The sequence below is a fragment of the Elgaria multicarinata genome, chromosome 17 (assembly GCF_023053635.1).
Source record: "Elgaria multicarinata webbii isolate HBS135686 ecotype San Diego chromosome 17, rElgMul1.1.pri, whole genome shotgun sequence".
NCBI classification, from domain to species: Eukaryota; Metazoa; Chordata; class Lepidosauria; order Squamata; family Anguidae; genus Elgaria; species Elgaria multicarinata.
The window spans coordinates 11674429-11698927 of record NC_086187.1 but is presented as its reverse complement, the minus strand read 5'-3'; the positions used below and the strand labels follow the sequence as shown (position 1 = coordinate 11698927).

The 24499-nt window shown below is 48.2% G+C and overlaps 1 protein-coding gene across 3 annotated transcripts in view; it reads left to right on the top strand.

Annotated features, from left to right (window-relative positions):
• UBN1 (ubinuclein 1) overlaps positions 1-22220 on the top strand; it is a 34037-nt gene extending 11817 nt beyond the window's left edge. For 2 of the 3 annotated variants that reach the window (XM_063142935.1, XM_063142934.1), the window contains 12 exons: positions 173-611; positions 1789-1859; positions 3553-3682; positions 4388-4506; positions 4991-5119; positions 6720-6863; positions 7687-7737; positions 9483-9525; positions 10720-11955; positions 14241-14493; positions 15894-15983; positions 19316-22220. In XM_063142935.1, coding sequence (XP_062999005.1) covers positions 173-611; positions 1789-1859; positions 3553-3682; positions 4388-4506; positions 4991-5119; positions 6720-6863; positions 7687-7737; positions 9483-9525; positions 10720-11955; positions 14241-14493; positions 15894-15983; positions 19316-19368 — 2758 coding nt within the window. In that variant the 3' untranslated portion in view covers positions 19369-22220. The remainder of the gene's footprint in view (positions 1-172; positions 612-1788; positions 1860-3552; positions 3683-4387; positions 4507-4990; positions 5120-6719; positions 6864-7686; positions 7738-9482; positions 9526-10719; positions 11956-14240; positions 14494-15893; positions 15984-19315) is intronic. The other variant, XM_063142936.1, reaches the window with a different exon arrangement.
• Positions 22221-24499: the final 2279 nt, after the last annotated feature.

The window sequence follows — 24499 nt, the reverse complement described above, 5'->3', positions numbered from 1 at the left end:
TCCACGTCTATCCCAGCTCTGAGACTGAGGGGGCAGAGGGGAGATGCAGTTTTGTTTGGCTTGGGCTTACTTTGTTCATATGACGGCATATAGTCCAATTAGGCTCTTGGTGGTCAAATGACTGGAGAGCTTAATTTCCTCTGTGGTGAGGTCTAATTCCCTGTTTCAACAGTTTCACAGCCCTGAATGCAAGCAAGGAGAAAAAGAAGAAGAAATACTCGGGGGCCCTGAGTGTCAAGGAGATGCTGAAGAAATTCCAAAAGGAAAAGGATGCTCAGAAGAAGAGGGATGATGAACCAAAACTGGCCGTTCCCTCCCTGACTGAAACCCCACCTCCACGGGAAGTGGAGACCGTGCCCGACCCTATCCTCTCCCTCTTCGGCCACACCAGTGACAACGAACTGCTACAAGCAGCCACAGCCATGGACTCCTTGACTGACCTTGACCTGGAGCAGCTTCTCAACGAGTCTCCGGAAGAAAGCCCTTTCCACGACATGGAGGACGGAAGCGACCCCCTTGCCATGGGCCTGGAGCAGGACATCAAGCAACCCCTCTCCCTTCCCGACGGACTTCCAGGGCCCCTGGAGAAGCGTATTGAGGAACTGACTCAGGTACTGCAATTCCTACTGGATGTGGAAAGTCTTGCCTCTCACAGGAAGGCTCGGCATCTTCCTAGACCATCCACACAAGCAGGCAGTTGTGATGGAATGCGGTCGCATGATGCGGGCTTTATTTCTGTTAGATCTGTGGGCATCTTGAACTCTGTGTCTGCTTTTCCGTAAGATTCAGAGATGCCTAGCTGGTAGAAGTGAAGAACTTGTTGGACTAAGGGGTTATTGTTTTTCACCTCCCTTACCTACAATATATATATATATGTTCCGCCTTTTTTCCTCCAAGGAACCCAAGGCCGTGTACATAATTCTCCTCCTCTCCGTTTATCCTCACAACAACAACCCTGCGAGGTAGGCTGGGCTGAGAGTGTATCTGGCCCAAAGTCACGGAGTGAGCTTCCATGGCCGAGTGGGGACTAGAACCCGGATCTCCCAACTCTAGTCACTCTTGTATGATTGTGTGTGTGTGTGTGTGTGTGTGTGTGTGCTTGTGTGAACTCGGGTTTTCCCCCAAGTCAGCTGATAACGTCCCTCTTGTGGGGGGGTGGCGCTGTTTTGGCTACGTAAGCAGCATCACTCTTCGTGTGAACCTCAGAATTCGAGGGGTGGTGTGGAGAGAGAGAGAGAGATGGTTACTCTCCCTTCCTCCCATAATTCTAGAACACAATGAAACTGGTTGTCAGTACTTCATACAACAGATCATTTATGCATTTGCTGCCTCGCGATATGATTGCTACTGGCTCAGATGGCTTTAAAATGGGATGAGGCATTTTCATGGCAGATGGCTCTGTCAGCCGCAACTGGCCATGATAGCTAAATACAGCCACCATGTTCAAACCCAGAAGTAAGTAAGTGTGTGTGTGTGTGTGTGTGTGTGTGTAACAGTACAATAGAGCTATTACCTTCATGCCCAGCTTGTTGCAGACCCCTGAAGGCCTCCAGCTGGCCACTATTGGAAATCAGATGTTGGATTGGATGGATCTCTGGTCTGATCCAGCAGAGCTCTTTTCCTGAGGATGCCAGTTATGTGGGTGATACTGGGCTGTGACTTTTGTAGAATTTATTGACTCTGCTTCCCCCACTTCCCTCCCCTCTCTTCTCTTTTTTTTTTTTTAAATGGGCTTCATTTTCTGTATCTCTGTTTGTCACTAACGGCTGTTGTCCATTTATCAATTAGGCTGCCAGAGCTGCAGAGGGTGAAGGCAAACACAAGTTCTTCAACCAGGATATGAATAGCATCTTACTGGAGTAAGTCCCTTCTCAAATGTGCCAGCTAAGCCCTGGGGAAAGTAGGAGAATTGAGGCCCCGTGAAGCATCAGTGTTCTGCATGACATGCAAACCTGGGGCTGTTTATGCCCCAGCCTTCAACATGCTTGATGAGCTCATTTCTGGGATTTTGATGACATAGTCTGGGCCTCTTCAGCTTCCAGAGGGGAGAGAACGGACTCTTCATACTGGTTAAAACTATGCAAAGTCTCCGAATCCCAAATGAATTGGAATAGGATTCCATGAATTCTCGTGACAGGCAGGCAGCTTGCAGAATTCCCATAGTCATGTTTACCTTCTGATCAGTTGTATGCAAGGGCACACCGCTTTGCCACTAGAGGGGCAGAAATGTGTCTTTAAAACTTAAGCCCCCCACATTGCACGCACAGTGTTCTAGTTTGGGTGAATAAAGTGGGATTTCCTGGCACTGCAGGCGGAGAAATCCCAAGGGCATCACCATAGTTGGGGAACAACCGTCCCATTCCTAAATTTTGAATGACTGGGCGAGAAGGCGTGGGGAGAAGCCAAGAGGCAATATTAACTCAATTATCCCGCAGTTGCCAGGAGGAGGCTTAACCCTATTTGGGGGGCGGGGTGGCATTAGAGGAAAAGAAGAAAAATATATAGATGCAGTCATTTAGAATATAAGACTGAAGTGTGCCTTCAATTTAATTCAGAGACAGGAGGAAAACCTTGTTCCATATGCTTCAAAAGTTTATCAAACACTATTTTACACATCAATAAGATACCTAACAATTCGTATAGTTCTATCGCATGGTGAATTATAGAACATGACTTCTATTGCTAATGCTAAAACAACAAGGAGTCTTGTGGCACCTTTAAAGACGAACAAATGCATTATGGCATAAGCTTTTGTGGACTACAATCCACTTCCTCAAAGTCCACAAACGTTTATGTCATAATTTCTTTATCTTTAAAGTGCGGTAAGACTTTATTTTTTTGCTGCAAAAGACTTAACACAGCTACCTCTCTGGGAATTGTTACGGCTGCTAGCTGTGGGACAACTTTTTGTGAGGGGCAGTGTGGTGTGTGGTTCTCTCTGTCATCATCTGCAGAAGTTGCATCTGTCCTCTGCATGTGTCACACGCACAGCAGTTTTGCCTTGTGAGGTGTAGATCCATCGACTGCCAATTTGTTTCTGAGCGAAATTCAAGCTGCTGAACTCTTTAAAGCCCCATGTGACCTGAGTCTGGGATATTTAAGGAAGCACCTTCTCCCGTTTGTACCTTCCCAGATGTTAAGATCTCCTGCTGCCGCTTCAGCACAAGGCCGTATTATGTAAAATTAGTGGTGGCAGCAGCCAAGAGAGGGCTTCTTCTGTTGTAGTTCCAAGGTTGTGGAACCCACCTCCCACAAGAGATCTGCCAGGTCTGTCAGCTTGGCCCATTTGATTGGGCCTCAAAAAATGTTTTATTCAGATTAGTTTTTGATTTCTGAAAACCCCGGTTAGAGCTGGCACTGTTGTTTGAAATATTTGTGTTTTGTTGCTTATTACCTTTGGCTATTTAAATGTTAAGTTCTTAATTTACAAAGGGCTTTACAATATTTTGCCTGGGGTCTCTCATTCTGATATCAAAATGAGTGACCTGGGTGGCATTTGGAGAACGCTTGGTTAGATCAGAGCTAAATCTTCATGCATTTTGCTACCTTCAGTATAGAGCTACAAACACGGGAGCTGAACAGCCAGATCCGATCTGGGGTGTACACTCATCTTGCTTCGTTCCTGCCTTGCAACAAAGACACCCTGGTCAAACGTGCCCGCAGGCTTTACCTCTATGAGCAGGTGGGTGATCATGGGGTAGCAGCGTCGCTGGTCACTTTAGGGATAGGGGTCCCAGGCTTAGAAATAAATGTCCCAAACCGGAGACCTGGAGTCATAAGCATCTTTGGGCTTAATGACTACTCATGGTTACAAGAACTTGTGCCTTGAATTTCAATGCTTTTGCCATCCCTAGAGTAAAAGAAAAGGTAATTTAAGGGTATTCCTACCTGGGGGCTGACTTAGGTCTCCCTTTCCCTTACCTTTGGGGGAACTGATTCTTAGTAGAGAAATGGAGTTTTTATGCCACTCCTCCAAATAGTTCAAGGTAATTCACAGCACAAAAAAAATAAAAAAAATAAAAAGCACACACCGTCGAAATACTGCCAAGTAAAGTGGCTAGATTAAAACAGGAGAAGACCCAGGTCATCCAAATGCCTGCCAGAAGGGGAAAATGTAATGAGAAAGTAGCTTTTCTAAGCTCTTTGGGAAGAATTTTGGAGCCACATCTGAAAATATCCAGCTAACTGTTGCCAAAGTAAACTGCTGAAAACCTGGATGGCAAACCAGTGCCTGTTGGCTGGACCACATTTAACGAGTGGGCTTACTTGGGGAGGGCAGTTGTTAAAGTATGCAAAAATGATGTTTTTTTCCCTGGCTGCCCATATTGGTCCAGAGTTGACCATAGCAAATCTAGGGCCAGTACTTAACTCTCTGTGCTTTCTTCAGGGGGGTCGGCTGAAGGAGCCGCTTCAAAAACTAAAGGAAGCCATTGCCAGGGCGATGCCAGAACAAATGGCCAAATACCAGGAAGAATGCCAAGCGCACACCCAGGCCAAGTTTGCCAAGTATGTGTGTTAACTTATTATTTTTTTATCCGTGCGGTGCCCTTTCTCTGCAGTTCTCCTTTTATACCCAAAGCTTGCGCAAGACCCTGAGCCTAGATGTACAACTGCTGATGAATTCCTTATTATTATTATTATTATTTATATAGCACCATCAATGTAAATGGTGCTGTACAGAGTAAAACAATAAAATAGCAAAACCCTGCCGCATAGGCTTACATTCTAATAAAATCATAATAAAAACAATAAGAAGGGGAAGAGAATGCACCAAACAGGCACAGGGTAGAGTAAAACTAACAGTATAAAAGTCAGAACAAAATCAAGTTTTAAAAGCTTTAGAAAAAAAAAACCCTTAAATAGCTCCCCTGCTTCTCGTACAGCAGCCTTGCTAGATTGATTGTATGCTAAACGTATTCAGGCAGATGGCGTATTTTGGAAGCAGGTCCGATGGCCGTGCCCCACTTCAGTGTCGCTCTCCTTCTCTCAGGATGTTGGAAGAGGAAAAAGACAAGGAGCAGAGAGACCGGGTTTGTTCGGACGATGAGGAAGATGACGATAAAGGAGGGAAGCGGATCATGGGACCCCGGAAGAAGTTTCAGTGGAATGACGAAATCAGGTTTGCAGAGACAGTGGAACGGGCTGGCTTTTAGGACCCTTTTTCCAGGCTTCAAGGTAGCACAAGTCCCTCTGGAAATACCTTTGCACCCTGGGCATTACAGCTTGCTCTGCTGCTGGATTGGTTCAAAGGCTTGGGGCTGAGATCTCTGGGTCAGGTCGTTTAGTGCAACGGTCTTCAGCAGACTGTGGGACCATTCTCAAGTAACAGGCAAATCATGGGTTAATTAACCCACAGTTAACCTACGATTAGTTCTTAGATTAATTGTGGGTTGCTTAACCCACATTTAAGCCATACTGTCTGTGTTCACATACCATGAAATCACCTCTGATCAGAGACTGCATATTTGAAATGGCGGTGGTACATGACCCCAGCCAATCATGGGTTAATTCATTAAAGTGGCTAACATGAAAAAGTATCACATAATATATAAGCAACCCTCAAATCTCCCCCCAAAAAACACACTCTATCAAAACAATAAATCCAAAATGGCCCAACAGGTAGCAAACTAGTCAAGCAGGAAAAATAATTAACCCTTAGTGGTGCACTAACAAAAGAAAGGGCCTTCTCTGTGATGGTGTCTGGCTTTGGAATGCCTCCCAAGAGAAATATGATTGGTACTGACCTTGCTTTCTTTTAGGCACTGAATAAAAACATTCCTTTTCTCCCAGGATTTTAAATTTTAATTTAACCAAAAAAAATATGATTATGTGGGATTGCTGGTTGAATAGATGTTATGCCTCTTACTGTTTAATTTTATTGTTGCTATTGTAGTTTTTTTATATATAGGGTGACCGTATGGAAAGGAGGACAGGGCTCCTTTGCTTTTAACAGTTGTATAGAAAAGGGAATTTCAGCAGGTGTCATTTGTATGCATGCAGCACCTGGTAAAATTCCCTTTTCATCACGACAGTTAAAGGTGCAGGAGCCCTGCCTTCTTTTGTATCTGGACACTCTACTTTTGCTCCTGCAGCTTTAACTGTTGTGATGAAGAGGGAAATTCACCAGGTGCTGCAAGCATAAAAATGACACCTGCTGAAATTCCCTTTTCAATATACAGCAGTTAAAGATACAGGAGCCCAGTCCTTCTTTCCATATGGTCACCCTAAGATAGATAGATAGATAGATTATAGGGTCCTTTGTGGATAAAGGAAGGTTTATTTATTTTTTAGAAACAACAACAACTAAATAGAATACCAAGATCTTAACACAGTAAAAAAGAAAGAAAGAAGGCAGGTATCCTTTCAACAGCCACAATAGAACATTCAGCCAACTCCAGAAGCTTCTTGAAAGAGCCATTTTTTCCCAGGACACCATTTCCCAAGACACCATTGGTGGGGCATGGGGGAGGATTCCATAGGGTGTGAAGATATCCACCGTACCAGCTCTTCGGTTGAAATGGAGTCAGAGGCCCTACATCGGTCTTAGATGAGGACAGATGTAGTCTGGTTCAGGATGATGAATATACCACATCCCAACGTTGAGAGCTTATGTGGTAGAGTCAGTCATGTTTAAAATACCCTTCCAAACTGGGGCTGCACAGTCTTTGCGGGGAGGAAGAGAATGGATTTGGATAACATCAGGAACCTTCTCCCTTCAGGGATTTGCTCTGCCAGGGAGTGAAGATCAAACTGGACGGGTATGACCTCGAAAAGAACAAGGCCCAGCCAATGGAGGATTATGTGAAGACCTTCCTAGATGCAGAAGTCAAACCCCTTTGGCCAAAGGGTTGGATGCAGGCCAGGTGAGAGGGAGCATGGATGAGGTAACTGGGTACTTCCTTCCCTTTTAAAGGATCCCAAAGAATAGACACAGTTGAGCAGAGCACGTATTTCAATGGGTGGGGGAAATGACAGTGAACGGTTTTAGTAATGAGTCTATGGCTCAGTAAGTATGGCTGGGAATAAAGCTTCTCACATTGACTTTAACTTGCAAAGGCCACATAGCTGGTGGTCATCTGGATGTGAAACGCTAAAGAAGGCAAAGCCCCCAGTTTTGAAGGCCTGCCTGCTGAGAGTCAGGCAGGCAGCTCCATAAAAGTCAGTGAAAGGCAAATATGGGCTAGTGATGTTTGCTCAGCGCGGAGTGGCAGAAGTGGACCTGCAGGAGAGGTTGCTGGTATTGCCTGTGTGAATTAAGACCAAAAGCAACCAGTGACCTGAATACGTAGAGCATCTCTGGCTCTTTAAGGGGGTCTTCGCAGATGCTGTCACGGGCTCTGTTTCTCCAGAAAGGCAAGATAAAGGGGAGCAGGGTTTTGCCTGGTGGCTCCCTTGCTGCTCAAACTGGTGGCGGTCTTTGTTCTCTGTACATAATACAAGGTAGGAAGGACAAGTCGCCCTGCAGGGCGGCTTCTAACCTGTGGCAAATCCCGCCTGCACGTTCTCGTGGCTTTTCTTTACAACAGGGAGGTCTAGCAACGTCGCTTTATTTTAAAAATGGAAAGCTGTGATTCTCAGGATTCTGCCATAGAGGCCTGAGGACCTTGCGCTTGAAAGATGCCTGCCTGATTCCAACCCTGGCTGACTGATCTGGCTCAGCTTCTCACTCTCTGTCTCCGTTTTCAGGACGCTGTTCAAGGAGAGCAGGCGAGTGCACGGCCACCTCACGTCAATCCCGTGAGTATCGGTCCTGGTGTTTGGCTTCTAGTCGGGTTCAGCTGTTGCTTACGGATGTCGTCGCTCAAAATGCAGTGTGAGAAGAGAGACTGGCTCTGGTGCTGTAAAGGATGATAAACCTTTAATGATATTATCAAAAAAATTATTTTAAAAAACTGAAAAAGCTCAACGTTTCGGATACCAGGATCCTTCGTCAGGAGCAAAGGTTAACACTGTTCCTGTGGAGTGTCCTCGTCGAAAGCTGTGTTTTCTGTGCCACAAGCAGCTTTTTAGATAGAAAACACAGCTTTCAACAAGGACGCTCCATAGGAAAAGTGTTAACCTTTGCTCCTGATGAAGGGTCCTGGAATCCGAAACGTTGAGCTTTTTGAGTTTTTTTAAATATTTTTTTTTATCTTTCGACAATACCATTAAAGATTTATCATCCTTCACAGCACCAGAGCCAGTCTCTCTTCTCACACTGCTTAGTGGAGCTTTTTCTCCTTCCCCCACCCCATCTCCGTTGCTCAAAATGCAACCATGCTCAGAGGTCCTCTAGCACAGGGGTGCACAAGCTAAAGTCCTGTGAGCTCCATGTTGTGTGTTTGGGGGGGAGGTGTTATTTGTGGGCCAGGCATGAGCTGTGTTCCAGTGCAACTAATAATGCAAAAATAGCGATGCTAACAACAACCAGAGAACCTTTAAGGAGCGGAATGATACAGTGTGTACACAGGGGCAGCACTGGGGACTGGAGATACATGAACAACGTGAAGCTGCCTTGTACAGAGTCAGTGTATTGGTTCATCCAGCCCATTGCTGTCTACTCTGGCTTGCAGCAGCTCTCCCAAGAGGCCTTGGGCACAGATCATTCCCAGCCCTTCTTCTTGAGATCCTCTTAATCGGAAATGCCGGCAACTTCAACCGGGACTTCCCGCAGGTGCCGTGGTGCTGAGCCATTGCCCCTCCTTTGATAGGGCTGCCTCTCCCATGCTGAGCTTCCCAGGGTTCTTTGCCAAGGGGCCTCGCATTCTGTTATAACGGGTTTATTTTATTTTATTTATTTATTTATTACATTTTTATACCCCCCAATAGCTGAAGCTCTCTGGGCGGTTCACAAAAATTAAAACCATAATAAAACAACCAACGGCATAAAAACACAAATACAAAATACAGTATAAAAAGCACAACCAGGATAAAACCACGCTGGTTTGGGGCCTGTTGTAAGTCCAAGAAGGCCTAAGGCTCTCTAGCAAGCAGTCCCTGGCAGGTTTCTTCACCCCAGCATTCCTTGCTGGGGAAGGCAAAGAACACATGACCAAGATGTTTTCCATGCTCTAGGCCTCCTTGGCTCCACCCTTCCATTGCTTCCCTGCCTTCAACTAGGACTGAACTCACATCTTCATCACAACTCTCCTTAGGCTCCACTCGTTACCTGTTTGCCATTAAATTCCTTTTCGCTTCAATCCTTTCCTAGAACACTCTTTTCTTTCCTTCCTCCTCTTTTCTCTGTTGCTCTTCTATCACTAGTCTATCTTAAGCTTGGCTAGCGTTGAACTGGAAGGGAGGCGCCAATGAGACCTAAAACATGGAAAAGACCTTGTTCACATGTTCCCTGCCTGCTCCTGGGTGGTGGGAGGAGATCATCCATCATGGATGTCTCCTGCACACCGTTATCAGCGTGGAACTTGACGGTAAGTGACCAGCTTTCCATTTCGGGACCACCTGGACGTAAAATGAGCACCGCTCTTGTTTCTGTCCCCCTACAGAGCAAAGAAGAAAGTCATGATGCCTCCAAAGGTGAAGGGAAAGGTGAGCAATTTGACCTGGGCCCTTAAATGGCCCTTGTCCCAGATCACATCTGGCAAGAGCAGTGAGAATATGGGGTGGCTGCCGCTGCTTCTTGCATGTGTCAATCTCCAGGCCTGCTTCCATTATTTATAGAGATATTCCATTATTTATGTTACTGTACGCCGTCGCTTTCCAGGTCTCGCTTTCCAGCATTTACCTAAGCCCAAGTAGGTTCCTGTCCTGAGGACGTTGCACGCTAACTGTTAGACAGTGGTTGAGGGGAGATGACAAAAGAGAGGGGAAGAAGGCAGAGGCCAGAGGAAACAAGCGCTGAATGCTTGCAGGCTCACTCTTGCATGGTTCTTAGGCACTGAGGAAGCTGAACTTCAGGGGAAAGGTGCCTTTTGAAGAGTAGCTAAATTGTTACCCTGACTTCAGGTAGATTTTGTGTAGGTGTAAAGAGGAGTTGGCTTGCAGCCACAGTGCTGAATGCTCCAAAGCCAACTCCTCTTTACACCTACACAAAATCTACCTGAAGTCAATAAATCCAGGAAGGATAACATTTAGCGTGCAACGTCCTCAGGACAGGAACCTGCTTGGGCTTAGCTAAATGCTGGAAAGCGAGACCTCTGCTGGGAAAGCGAATGTTGGGCAGCATACAAAGTTCTCTCAGAAAGCTCAGACTTAAACTTCACTCCTAATGTTTCACTCTTTAGTTAAAATACAATTGCACCACTCCAAAGTCCAAACGTTGTACAGCACCGATGACTGTGCCAGTTTGAAATTGGTAACACTCCCATTTCATGATCTAGCTGTCTTGTCTTACGCAGTGTATTGTACACTTTAAAAATAAGAATGCTTTTGGTACTTTTTGCATAATTCTTTCTGTATCTGCTAGTCTTGAAAGGAGCATGGAGCCACGTCTGGAAAACCTCCCCACTCCCATCATAGTCTCTGAGACTCCAAGCTCATTTTCAAGCCTATCATAAGTGCTAGAAACTTGGTGGTTTCGTTTTAAATAAAAGCTGAATTCTCTTCCAAGTACCAAATTGTGCATTTTCACAGAATGTGCACTGCCTCTCTCATAACCCACTTAATCCAGAACCTTTGGGTGATTAATACTTTTTAAATTTAAAACAGTTATGCGATAATCTGCTGGGCCATTTTTTTAAAAAAATATTGATAACCTGCCTACTCCTTTGCAATTTCCTTCAGGAGCCCTCCAGTAAGCCGGATAAAAAGATGCCCCTTCCTGTTCCGTTGATCCACTCGAGTGGCACCGTTTCCCTTCCTCCAGAGTCCCAGGGAGTTGCTGTCGGTCTCAGCCCTCAGACCAGGGAACTCTTGGCCATGAGTTCGACGCCAGTCCCCAGCAGCACAGCCACCCCAGCCGCCTTCAGCCTGGACGACTCTCTGGACGAGGACTTGATCCATAATGCCGCGTCATCTTTGGAAGCGGTCTCCAAGGAGCTGGGTGTACTGAACAGCCGGACAGGGGGAAGCCCTGACTTTACCCTTCCTGTAGTCCCAAAGACGCCTTCGGAGAAGCCCCCGATCCAGGCAACGCTGGAAGAGAAACGGATCTTCCCTAAGCCAAGCCCTTCCCCCGCCCCATCTCCTGCCGGGGGCTCTCTGCAGTCACCCCTCAACTTCCTGGCGGAACAGGCCTTGGCTCTAGGCCAGTCTCCTCCGGACAAAAAGGCCGAGGGCTCCAGTTACAAAGACCTCTCCTGCCAGACTCCCCCGACGAAGCTCTTGGACGCCCACCAGTCCAAGCCGAAGCACCACGGCTTGCCACGCACGGTTCACGGGCCCCAGACATCCACCCCAGTGCAAACGCCCCAGGTGAAGGTGTTCCCCATGGGAGGCCAGCAGCCGAAGAGCTTCGCCCCTTCCCCGCCCTTTGTCAAGCTGCAGAGTCCCAAGTCGGTCTTGCCGCTGCCCCAGCGGCCCCTCCTCCAGCAGCAGGTCAAGACCCCCGCCAAGACGCCAAGCTTCCATTCTTCCTCCTCCTCTTCATCCACTGTCTCCCCAGGGTCTGGCGGCTCCCACAAGACGTCCAATTCCTCCTCTCTCTCGCTAAGCTATGCGGGGAAACACCCCAGCAGTGCCGGCTCTTCGGGACAATCTTTCAAGTCGCCCTTCGTGGCCCTGTCCAGGCACATCGCTTCTACCAGCGGCTCTACGGCCGGCATTTCCACAACCCAGAGCCCCTCTTCGGGCAGTCTGCTTGCAGGCCCATCTCTTCCGTCTCCTGGGCAGGCTCCCAGTCGCTCATCGCCAAGTTCCATGGTGAAGAAGACTCTGGTCTCCCAGAAGCTGACCTTGGTAGCTCCGCCGGGGGGCCCGAACGTCAGCTCGAGCGGAGGCACCCAAGGGGTGGCCAAGTTGCTGACCTCCTCCCTGAAGCCCGCTGTGGTTAGCAACACTGCGTCCTCCCCCTCTGTGCCAGTAAGTAGCCGCTGGGGGAAGGCAGTACCCTCCTTTGAACGGGGTTTCACGGGCTGCAGGCTCCTTGGCGCAGGGACTCGCCTTCTTTTGCCGATGCTGCGAAGCACCCTAGAGCCGGGGTGCAGAGCCTCTTTCGGCCTGAGGGCTGCTTTCCGTTTTGGAGACGGGATCACGCTCCGCTGGTGGGCGAGGCTGAAAGGCAAAATGGGTGGGGCCAAAGCCGCCAGCATATGTTGGTTTGAAGCCTTTACTGCCAGTCACTCAGCCTTAGCAGAGGCATTTTAGAATAGGAGGAAACTGCACAAAAGCCAGGAAAACAGCCCATAATAGGTCATTGGAGGGAAGGCATTGGGGCCCTTTGGAGAACCCCGGAGAACATAGGAACATCAGAAGTGCCCTGCTGGATCAGACCAAGGGTCCATCTAGTCCAGCACTCTGTTCACACAGTGGCCAGCCAGCCGTCAGCAGGGGACCAACAAGGCAGGACATGGTGCAAGAGCACCCTCCCACCCATGTTCCCCAGCAACTGGTGCACACAGGCTTACTGCCTCGAATACTGGAGGTAGCACATAGCCATCAGGGCTAGTAGCCATGGATAGCCTTTGCCTCCAGGAATTTATCCAACCCCCAAACGGGTGGCCATCGCTACATCTTGTGGTAGCGAGTTCCATAATTAAACAATGTGCGGTGTGAAGAAGTCCGTCCTTTTATTTGGAAGGACTTCTTCATCTCCCAGGGATCTTCGGCACGTGAAGCATGTGCCTGCCGCTGAACGATAGTTCCTGCCTCTTTGTAGATCCTCTCTGTATCCTAGCGAGTTCCCAGAGTTCTGGTCACACTGCACCATGCCTAAGAAATGGAAGAAGGCTTGCGAGTGGGACTTCTTTGCCTCGAGTGTCCTTCCATAGTCCCTTCTATAGCTCTTGCATGATAGCCCTGCTGCTGCCTCTCTCGCCCTCAACTCACCTTTGACCTGGGGGAAATGTTGCAAGGCAAAGTAGCTTGTCCTCCCCATTCAAAATTTGGAGAGACGTAGCCAAGGCTCCGTGTACGGTACCTTTCTGAGGGACCCGTCCTGCATGGCATTGGGTAGAAGAAACCCAACTTTCTGGGGATTTCAACTTCCTTGTCCAAATTTTTAAGGAGCGCGTTTCTAGCCCTAAAGGCTGCAAAGGTGCAAGTGGATATTTCTTGGAGAAACAGCATTTCCTGATTTGGGGTGGGGGTGGTGAGTGGGCAGAGCTTGAGTGCCTTGTATAACACCTTGCCCCCTCCCCCATGATAAGCAAAATTAGAATAAAGCGTGAAAATAAAAATATGATGTACAAAATGGCTAGTTTGCATAATCTAAACAGGTTGTAGAGCGGAGCTTTTCTTTGCCCTAAAAACAATAAGACTTGGCATTCTGTGCCTTTTAATACACGGCCTATTTGTACTCCCAAGTCATACCAAATTTTTGCACTAGTCCTGCTCTTTAGTATGAAGCAGAACAATTTGATGGGAGAAATCTTGTTGTGACTGCCGCTGTTCCACAGTTAGGTGCCATTTGCTCAGTGGTTTCTGGAGGTGAGGGAGGAGGAACGATCGTTCCATCCTGCCTGGGTCCAGCTCCAGCTGAGAGCCTCCTCCCTCCTCCTACCAACTGTCTCTGCAGAGGCCACCAGTGAGGGAGGAAGCAGCAGCCAGGCACCTCTCCATTGTGCCTGGATCCAGCTCCAGCTGAGAGCCCCCTCCCTCCTGCTGCCAACTGTCTCTGCAGAGGCCACCAGTGAGGGAGGAAGCAGCAGCCATTGTGCCTGGGTCCAGCTCCAGCTGAGAGCCTCCTCCCTCCTGCTACCAACTATCACTGCAGAGGCCTCCAGTGAGGGAGGAAGCAGCAGCCAGGCCCCTCTCCATCCTGCCTAGGTCCAGCTCCAGCTCAGAGCCCCCTCCCTCCTGCTGCCAACTGTCAACTTTAACTGCTGAACTTGGCAACTAAGATTGTAATGCCTGAATTTGCTTTCCTTTCCCCCCTCCTCCTCCCTCCCTCCCAGTCCCCTTTCCTTTTGTGTCATGTCTTTTAGATTGTAAGCCTGTGGGCAGGGACTGTCAAGAAAAACTTTTGTAAGCTGCCGTGAGAGCCTTTTTTGGCTGAATGGGGGCATAAAAATGCTTAAATAAATAAACAAACCTTCCTTCCCGGGAAGGCTGAAGCCCACTGATCATACCTGTCGCCCTCTGGGCCGCAGGATCCCATCTTTAAGGCTCTGCTGTTCTGATGGGTGCCTTTTCTCTCTCCTTCCCAGAAAGGGGCCAGCGGAGCAGTGCTCCTGACCAGTTCGTCTTCCTTGAACGTCCTGTCGCCCTCCTACAAGCCCAGCACCCCGAAGCTGCCTGCCACCCTCAGCTCTACGCCGCTGGGCATCATCTCACCGATCCACTCGTTCCCGCTCCACGTGATTTCCTTCAGCTCCGACTCTTCCCCCAAGGCAGGGGTGTCGAAGGACGCCATTGTCACGGGACCAGCCCCGGGAACGTTCCACCACGGACTTGGCCACAGTAAGTGCTTGTGGGAGAGCAGGGGCCGGGCGTCTCGGCCCAGCCTGCGAGCACCGCTGCAGGGAGCCGTTCTCTCACCAAGCTGCTGCTTGGTATTTGAAGGCGGCGTTTCTGTCTGTGCCGGAAGTGACCTTGGAACGTTTTCTCGATGGGCTACTTCTAGGGTGGATTCAGACGGTCTCACCCTGTCGTCCCCCTCCCCTCCACCTCGGGCTTTTGCAGTTGGTGTCCTCATGGAATATAACATGATCTAAAGCTGCTTCCCCCCTTGTTCACAGAACCGGCCCGGTCTATCAGGCAGTTGTCCGGGGCTACTCCAGAAGACTCTCAAAGAGTAACGCCCACTTCCTGTCCCAGAATCTTGGGACAACAAGATATGAAGCAAGGGGGCCAGTGTCTCCTACCGCCCTCCCCCCACATGTCTTCCCAGATGTGTCTCCTCCTCTCCATTCGTTTATGAAGTGGTGGTGGAAAGGGTTTGGGGTCAGGGAAAACCTCCCCACCGTCACATGCGCAACAGTATGATCTGGCCACTTTTCTCCGGGGCCTGGCAAGAACCAGGCTGCATTAGCATACCGGGCCCTTCATGCAGCTGCCGCTGTTCAGAAACCACAACTGGAACACAGCTGCGAGGGTCTTAACTCGTACAAGTTGGAGTCAGCCTTAAAGGAGTTCCCTGGCTACCTGTCAGTTTCTGGGCTCAGCTGGACGATGCTGGCTTTAACCAGCAAGCCGTGAAATGGTCTAGGACCAGGCTGTCCTAATGTTCATCTATTACCATATGACCCTGCCTGATCCTTGAGATCTTTGCCGGCGGCCCATATCAGGATGCGCCCCCACCTCCTGAAGCGGAGAGAATCTGCTCTGTGCTGGAGAGAAATCCCTTTCCTTTTCTATGGGTGGGTTTTAGGTGCCAACTCAGACCAGTTCTGCCTGTCCAGGAATGCGACGGCTCTGAACGTGATCAGTCACCTTAATCCCCGTCCTCCTTATCCCTGCCTGGCAGTGCTTTCGCTGTATTTCCATGGCGTTTTTTCAGCTGACGCTGAGGGCCGGCTTGGGAACTATAGTTGATATGTTGGATGTAAATATTTTAAAGTAAAGCCCGGTTCTGCAGGCGGTGCCTCGTGCCCGACATGTCTTGGCTTGAAGTGATTTGCTCTTTGAAGCCCTTCAAATAAACCGGTTCTGTTGGATTGTTGGCTGCAGAAGCTGACATGCATCGGGGAGGGGCGGTTGTTGTGGAGGCGGTGGGCAGGGGGAGAAGCACTCCTTCATCTGAACCAACCCTCGGAGGCGCCATCTTCTCTGCTCATGTGTCTTCAATGTACGTTTGTTTCTCCTCCTCCTCCTCCTCCTCTTTTTCCTCTCTCTTCTCTTCCCTCCTCTCCCCACTCTAGGTCTTTTGGCTGGCTTGCCCTCCAGCCCGCGCCAGGCAGCGCCTCTCCCACACTCTGCGCTGCCGGCCCATTTCTCACACGGTTTGCCAGGTAACTCCTCTGCTGCTCTTGTTTGTCTTGTGCGTTCAGCGGGTGCCTCCTGCTTGCGGCCAGAGACCTGCCGGCTTTACCATTGACGCCGTGGCTTAGGAGGCCTCTCAGGATGGAGGGCTGCTTTTCCCCAAAGGAGGCCAAGATAGATGGTCTCTCCTGAATCATAGTAGCAGCTTCCATGTCTTTTATTGAAGCTGAGCTGCTGTTCTCTCCGATCATTCCCACTTGACGTTTCCCTGATACAGGATTTCTCTCTCTCTCTCTCTCTCTCTCTCTCATATCCCCTCCTTTGTCTGAAATATGTGAGAATGTGGATCAGCCAACACCATGAGAGTCCCATCTGTATGATTCCCCTACATGGCATCATCATTATTATTATTATTATTATTATTATTATTATTATTATTATTATTTCCTGCCTTTTTTCCTCCAAGGAACCCAAGGCGGCATACATAATCCTCTTCCTCTGCTCCATTTTATCCTCTCAACAACAACCCTGTGAGGTGGGTTGGGCTGAGAGTCTGTGACTGGCCCCAAGTCACCCAGTGAGCTTCCATGGCCGAGTGGGGACTAGAACCCGGATCTCCCGGCTCCCAGTCCAACACTTTAGCCACTACACCACACTGGCTCTCTCAGGACTGGTTATCATGGCCTGGCCTGGCTTTAAAACCCTTGGATGCTCCTGACTTGGGGATGCCACCCGGTAGGGAACTTCATAGCCCAAGGCTGTTTTTAGCTTCCCCCATCTCTCAAGTGCAGGACGTGATGCTCTATCTATTTGATTGTTTGTTTTGCTGCCAGGTTATTAATTGTTTTTTTTTAATGATTATTATCGCTTATTTGTTGCTAACAGTTTGCCGCTGCTACTTTTTATTTATTAGTTTTTTCAAGCTGCTCTGCTTTTTTGACATTTGCAATTTAACCTTTTGTGACGTTTTTAATTGTTGCCTTTACTTTGATTCTGTTCGGATCACAGGAAGCTGCCTTAGCGCGAGTCAGGCTGTTGACCCATCCAGCTCATGGCTTGCGCTTTCAGGCGCAGGTCTTCCCCAGCCCTGTCTGGGAAGGCCGGGCACTGAGCCTTCGGTGTGCAAAGCACGTGCTCCGCCACGGAGCTATGGCCATTCCCTCGTTCCCTGAGGCATCTTATGTATAAGGACAACGTAGAAATGTTTTGAGGGGGGGGGGGAAATAAGTGGTGTAGAGAACACTGATGGTTACACTTTATTCCAAAGGCTCCCAAGTCTCTCAGCTGAATTCCAGCAAATCCAGCCCAGGCCTGAAGGAACTTCTTGCTCTCTGTTTTTACCCTGGTGAAGTTAGTGTGAACGAGAAGCTGGGCTTTCCGCATTGTCATCCCCACGTTCCGGAACAATTTCCAAAAAGGAAGTCCACCGTGTCCCTTTCCAGTGGCATTTTCTGGCACCTGAGCTGGCAAGGGGGCGCTTGTCTTCTGGGTTTATCGTAATTGTTTTGACGGCTGACGTTTTTCAAGCAAGCCTCGAGAAAGCCTGCTCTTGAGGAGGCTCTAGAGCAGCCTTTCTCAACCTGAGGCGCTCCAGATGTGTTGGACTACAACTCCCAGAATGCCCCAGCCAGCTGGCTGGGGCATTCTGGGAGATGCAGTCCAACACATCTGGAGCGCCCCAGGTTGAGAAAGGCTGCTCTAGAGGGTGGGGTTTCCTGTCCATCTTGAGGTCTACAGGCCGATCCCCCACATAATGCATCCAAGCTACACTATTGTGCTAGTTTTCTGCTCCCTGGGTGTTACATAAAGAGTATATGATTTCTCTGCTTGCGGTCTATCCAGTCTATCTCGCCCCTTCCAGACTCTTGTCACCTCATCCTGATACACACATAGACCAGGCCTTCATCCATAAGCCATTGGGACTTGATGACTCAAGGGATGTCCATTTGTGAACTAGATTTTGCTTCTTCCCCCCCCCCCCCCATCCCCTTTCCTTTTGTTTCGTTGTTTTTAGATTGTAAGCCTGTGGGTAGGTACTGTCTTAAGAAATATTTTTGAGAGCCTTTTTGGCTAAAGGGCGGGATAAAAGTGCTATAATAAATAAATGAATAAATTTGGCCTCAAGTCTTTGTGGTACATACTGACTTTTTGGTCCTGTTATTATTTAAAAACATTTCTTAGCCTCCTTCCAGGGCAGAAGCCCTCCCAAGGCGCCTTACAACACTACATAAAAAAAATCAAAAGCCTACAGAGTCAGTGCAGCAGGAAAAGGGGGTACCCCCTTTTCTCCCCCTTCTCTCCAACCTTCCCACCTCTTTCCTGGTTCTTACTTGGCTGCTTGAAGGTGACTTGCAGTCCAATGAAACCACGCGGAGGACACCTAGGCTAAGCTTGATGTAATCCAGGGCCTGCGAATGTGTGGCCCGCTAGATGTTGTTAGACTACAACTCCCATCAGGCCTAGCAATCATAGCCAATAGTGAGGGATGACAGGAGCTGCAATCCAGCAGCACCTGCATGGCCCTTGCATTCCTCTGCTTATAATCGTTCGTATCTCTGATTCTGCTCTTAGAACTTCAGTTTTTTTTCTGTAGCAGCTCTCATTCGTTCCTATCTGTGCATTTCCCTGTATTAGTAACCTCTATAGAAGCTTATTGCTTAAATTAAGCTGCAGCTTGTGCAAAATGCGGCGGCCAGATTGATAGCTGGAACAGGGAGGTTTGAGCATATAACACCGATTCTGGCCCGCTTGCATTGGCTGCCTATATGTTTCCGAGCCCAATTCAAGGTGCTGGTTTTAACCTATAAAGCCCTACATGGCTTGGGACCACAATACCTGATGGAACCCCTCTCCCGACATGAACCTACCCGTACACTGCGCTCAACATCTAAGGTCCTCCTCTGAGTGCCTACTCCGAGGGAAGCTCGGAGGATAGCAGCAAGGGAGAGGGCCTTCTCAGTGGTGGCCCCCCGACTGTGGAATGATCTTCCCGATGAGGCTTGCCTGGCGCCAACGTTATCTTTTTGGCGCCAGGTCAAGACTTTTCTCTTCTCCCAGGCATTTTAACAGCATTTAACAACGTTAAGTTTGTTTTTAATGGCCCCCAGAATTGTTGTTTTTAAATGGATACTGTTGTTTTTATACTGTTTTTATGGGTTTTAAATTTTGTATACTTTTAACGTTTACTATTTTTAATTGTGGTAAACCGCCCAGAGAGCTTCGGCTGTGGGGCGGTATATAAATGTAATTAAATAAATAAATAAATTAAATTCGATCTTGGCCATTTGGTAACTTAATTTTTTACGAGTTTCCACTGAGACGGCGGGGGATATTAACAGGCCTGCTTTTCCATCTCTTTCAGGTCCTTCTCAGCTCCATGGTAAAGGGTCCAACGTGCAGCCGCGGAAATTGTGACAGCTTTAAGAGAGGACCCGGCGAGCCCCGAAGGGTGCCCCCTGCAGGATGGAAGTAGCATCACGCAAGGGCCCGCCTCCCTGCTCTCTTGCTATTCCTTCTGACATGGAGTTGCTCTGGAGGGTTCTCCCCCAGTTTGGACCAGGAGCTTTCCCCGGGGATCTGTGCCTGCCACTGAAAGAGGAAGCACTTAATTGTCCCAGTTCGGGCAGCTGCGCTCGCTTCCCATACTCCCATGTGCCGCCAGAGCAGGGAGGGGAGGTGCAGGCAAGTCTCTAGAAGCCAAGCACCCCAGAAGCCAGTTACCTCCTCCTCCTCCTCGATTCTGCAGTGGATTACGGAAAGGTGCTTGTTCCCGCTTAGCACTTCACTTGACTGACTTAAGCTCAGCAAAGGGAGTGACTCAGCCCTGCGTGCGTGCATATGGGCTCTTCCCTCACCCCGATTCCCTCTAATGGTACCTGTATGAAAGCTGTGCTGATATTGACTAGAAGATCTACCTTCCTCTGTGGCAGCTTTGTAAAGTCAATCAGCTCTTGAGCCTCTCGAAAGGAAAGGAGAGACTTGAGAGGCCTTGAAATGCACTCATGAACATTGAACTGAACTTGTGGTCTTTATTTTTGCTCTCCTTTCTCCCTCCCCCCCCTCCCCTTTTTTGTTTCGTTTTTTGGTATGCTCAGTTCTCCGCTCCCTGCCCTGTCATTACCACTGAACGCATTGGATTGGAGAAGACCCTTTTTCCCCCCTGCATGTCATCGTGCGTAGCGAAGCCGTAATTCCAGTGCCTTTTTAGGGTGGAGCAAGAGTGGAAAACAATTCAGTCTCTTTTGGTGTGAGCTCCCTTGGGCTTTTTCAATTTTATTATTCGTATCTTTTGAAATTGTATCCGTATTTTGAAATGCTTTGGGCTTCTGTTTAATGGGGTTGTACATCGTTGTCCAGACTTCACCTGGTGAGCCAGTTATAATGCCAGGTTGAGTCAGGGACTTGAGTTTCCCCCGAAGCAGTTGCGTCTGAGCCAGAATTCAGCAGGTGTTCTGTAAGGAGGTCAACATCCTGGGCTTCCCCCTTCGTTCGGCTGTAGGAAGGAGCTACACAGGAGTTTGGAGCTGGCCCTCTGGGGCTGTGGGGGAAATCCTTGTCCTCCTGCGCATGCTATGTTTGCATTGGGGGGGGGCATGCATGCTCACATTGCCACTGGGTTGGGGTGACGGGGTACTTCCTTCCAGCAACCCTTGGGAAAGTGGGTTAGACCCCTCATCATTTCAGAACTTGCTTAAGCCACTTTCCCTGTTGATTCTGCCCAGCGGCAAAGTTCTTTTGGGCACCAAGGGAGCAACAGGCTGGCTTGGGTCGCCATTCATCCCAGTGTCGGTCTTGACTTTCACGCTGAAAGGATTGTGCTTCAGAGCGGTCCTAAAGCCCTGCCTCTTGGAGCAACTCCTCCTTGCTTCAAGGTCGTGGCTGGCACCTAGATCAGTCCGTGTACTAATCTGTGGCAGAGCACAGAGCTGAGGGACCAAGCCCTTTTCCGCCTTATCTCCCCTCCCATGCAGGGTGGGCAATGCACTGCGGGAGAGCGGCTCATGCAGAGCAGCCCACGGGCTTCACTCGTTCCTGTCTCCTGAAAAGGAGCTGGAGCTAAAAGCTACCGGTTGCTTTTTTCTAAAGCCTCAGTGCCGTCCTCCCTTGCAACTTTTCCCCTAGCCTAAACTAGCAGTTATCAGCCTCAAATGAGGCCTGTTTCTGTCCATAATAAGCAACACAGCCCCAAACACCTCCCTCTTGCCTCTAAAGTTTCAATTTGCTGATTCTTCCTCTGAAACAGAAAGCACTTGATCCACAAAATAGCGTAACCCCAAGGTTTCGTTTTTTGAGCAGTCGCAACGAGCTCTGTTTGGATTGCGACCTCCAAACCAAGTTTGGAAACCAGTTCTTTCTTTTGATGCGCCTGATTTTTTTTATTATTATTATTCCAGATAAACATGGGCAAAAAAACACTCCTCTCATTTGTACTTCTTTCCAAGAAAACGAATTTGAGAATTTCAGACTTATTAGCCACAATCAAATCCTTTTTTTAAAAAAAAAATCATAATACAAATGTTAGGTTGTAGCAGAAGAGCCAAAGACCGAATGTTAAAGGTTGACCGTTTTGAAGCTCAGAATTTTTAATAGATGGGTGCTTTTTGTTTTGTTTTTGCTTTGGTCAGGGCTCAATCCTGCTACGTACTGGATGCCTATCGGGAGATGCTTTCTAGTCGTGGGAACTAGTGCGCTCAGCACTTGGCAGGATTGAGGCCTCGCTTGAGCTACTCAGAACCTCCCCTCTTGCTGCTCTCACTCGAAAGCTTCCGTTGCAGCGTATCTGTTCTTGGCTGTACCTGGAAGAGAATCCTCTTAATTTAGAAGGAAATTTCATGAAGCCTCTTGCCTCAGGGAATGTTATGTGGTGGAAATTCTGCGCGAGTTCTCCCCTTCCTGCTTCCCCGTCCCCCTGCCCCCTTTTTTCCCTTTGCGTTTACGAAGTGAGACAACTTTATCAAGCAGAGCCATGGCAGGGCAAGGTCTAACAGCTGGGGGTTGTGACTAGAGCAGAGCACCAGGGGGATCTCTGCCTTGGCGTAGACCATTTTGGGAGATTTTGTTTACGGTGGTGGACACCTGCACCGCCAAATGGCACTTAAACTTAGAAAAGCAGCTTCTTTGTGTGCAGGAAGAGCTGCGATTTATTTTTGTGTGTGTTGGGGGGGGGAGGGGGAGGCCTTTCTAGGTAACGAGGGTGGTGGTGACATTTAAAATGGTTAATCTTGTATACACCAACTGAATAAAATTGTTTTTTCAGTTTCCAAAAATGCTGTTTCCATTCTCTTTCTCTTCAGAGAGGGAGGAGCATAGCTCCGAGGTTCGGTCCCCGAAATCTCCTAATTAAAACAGACCGAGTAACAACTGATGAGAAAGTCCCTTCTCTGCCCAAGACTTTGGAGAGCCACTGGCAGCCAGAAGACAATACTGGAATTGATAAGACAAATACGCTGACCTGTCGGAAATGCAGGCTGACTGCATTTTTTAAACTTCCAGAGGACAGTGCCTTCCCCGGCATTGACAGCTATGTCGGAGGACCTGAATCGGCCTGCCTCTACTAAATCCTGTGCCGAGAAACATTTGAATTCGGCAGCCTAAATACCTCTTGCAAATTTGCATATATTTTGCCTAATTTATTCTGTTTCTGCTGCCATGTAGGGAGTTGAGCTAGATGGACTTCCAAAACCCTGCCTCCTTTCCCTCGGTCCCTTGGTCCGTCCTCTTTCTGGCTTTGGAGATCGCACCAGCGATGACCTCAGAAAAACTGGTGGCTTAGCATTTTTTCTTTGTTTGTTTCTTCATTGAAAGCTGACATTCTTCAGGTGTTGGATTCCTCTGTTTTTCTGCACAGGCTTGAAATTGGGAAATGCAGGCCCCACGAATAAAATCAAAGCTTACTCCATTCTACGTCCTTCTGTATGTAATGATGTATGCACCAGATGCATTGACGCAGTGCCCTCGTGGTTGCTAATTCATGGATAAATGAATTAAACAAGAGAAGTCCTCAGGTCAGATCACTGCATATATATTTTTTATTTGGGATATAAATAGAATGTCCCATTCCCTTCTACAACAAATACCTGAATGCGTAGAACTATAACTAAGCAAACCCCCAGCACAAATATCTTTGTAACTGCGACATAGGAAAGAAGGCACTTCGTGGGGTTGGTTACAGTAGCATTCTCTTATTAATCCCCCTTCCTTTTTAAGGAATGGAGGCCCCTGTGTAAGTGTGACCTGCAAGATAAAACAAGTCCTTTTTAAAACCTGCACGCATACGCACACTTCACTGCCTCAACATTGGACAGATTCCAGGCAGTATAGTCACAGGCACTCTGATCATCCTGAGACCCAGCTTCACCTTTTGACTCCATGCCAGTGTCTGACAGTGGATGATTATATGGGAAAGAGTTGTACTGTGCTTGAATGCCAACTTCCACTGAAGCTCCTGTACATTCATTCAGTGATCATCGCTAAAGCAACATTTGCCATTCATAGCAGCAGCTGGTAAGTGGGCCTCCGTTGGTGATCTAAATGGGCAGATTGGTCTTTTGCTATCTTTTCTCATCTTTAAACACCATCCAGGAGACCAGACCAGTTCGTACAGCAATAATATTTATATAGCGCTTTAGAGTGCTCAAATAGTTTCACATACACTCTTCTATCCTTACAACAGCCCTGTAATGTAGGTTAGTCTCCCCATGCTGCAGATGTGAGGGGCAAAGGGCTAAGGAAAAAGGATTTGCCTGAAGCCCCCTAGTGAGTTCACAATTTAAGTTAAGCTTTGAATGGGATTTCCCCACCCCAACTTGCATTCTTTGCCCCTTTGCAAAGGGGGTCTTTCTGGTAGAGGCCTGCAAGGGCAAACACCGCGTTGAGTGCATGTAGTAGAGCGGCTTAGCATCGAAATCGTGCACATTGTGATGCAAGTGTGAAATTTGATATGGTGGCATTTATGGCCATGTAGATTAAAAATTAGATATAGAGGCATCTCAGGAAATCATTGTAACAGCCGCCATCTTGGAAAATGGCGCCCAAAATCCAGTTTTTGCACTATAACTCTATTATTTGTAATCCCACAGAAAAGATGTCTTAGTACAAAATTAAAGAGCATAAAATTTGCTACAAAAAACTCCTTAAACTTTTCATAGGAGCAACCTTCGTCGAGATATAAAGGTTTTATTCCTGCCCATTAATCTGAGAAGTCAACGAGATACCAGAAATTGTCTTTAAGTCGCTCTACTAATGCATTCATAAACCGTACACAGGGGTTTTATCCCACCTTTTTTCTGAATGTACAAGGGAGTTCGTCCCCGGCGGGAACAAAGGTAACATGCAACCTTGACAAAATGTGCCGTTGACCTTGAGTTTGGCAAGATTTCCCATATTTTGGAGAAAAGCAAGTAAGTGCAGTTTAAGAGCACCCTAATGTTGAAAACAGGCACTAGACTTTTGGCATATAGATCCATAGGAAGCAAAGGTAGAAGTCATGAGTTTGTAACAAGTGGTACAGCTTTAGACCAGCTGCTTAAGAATAGTTCTTCCTTTC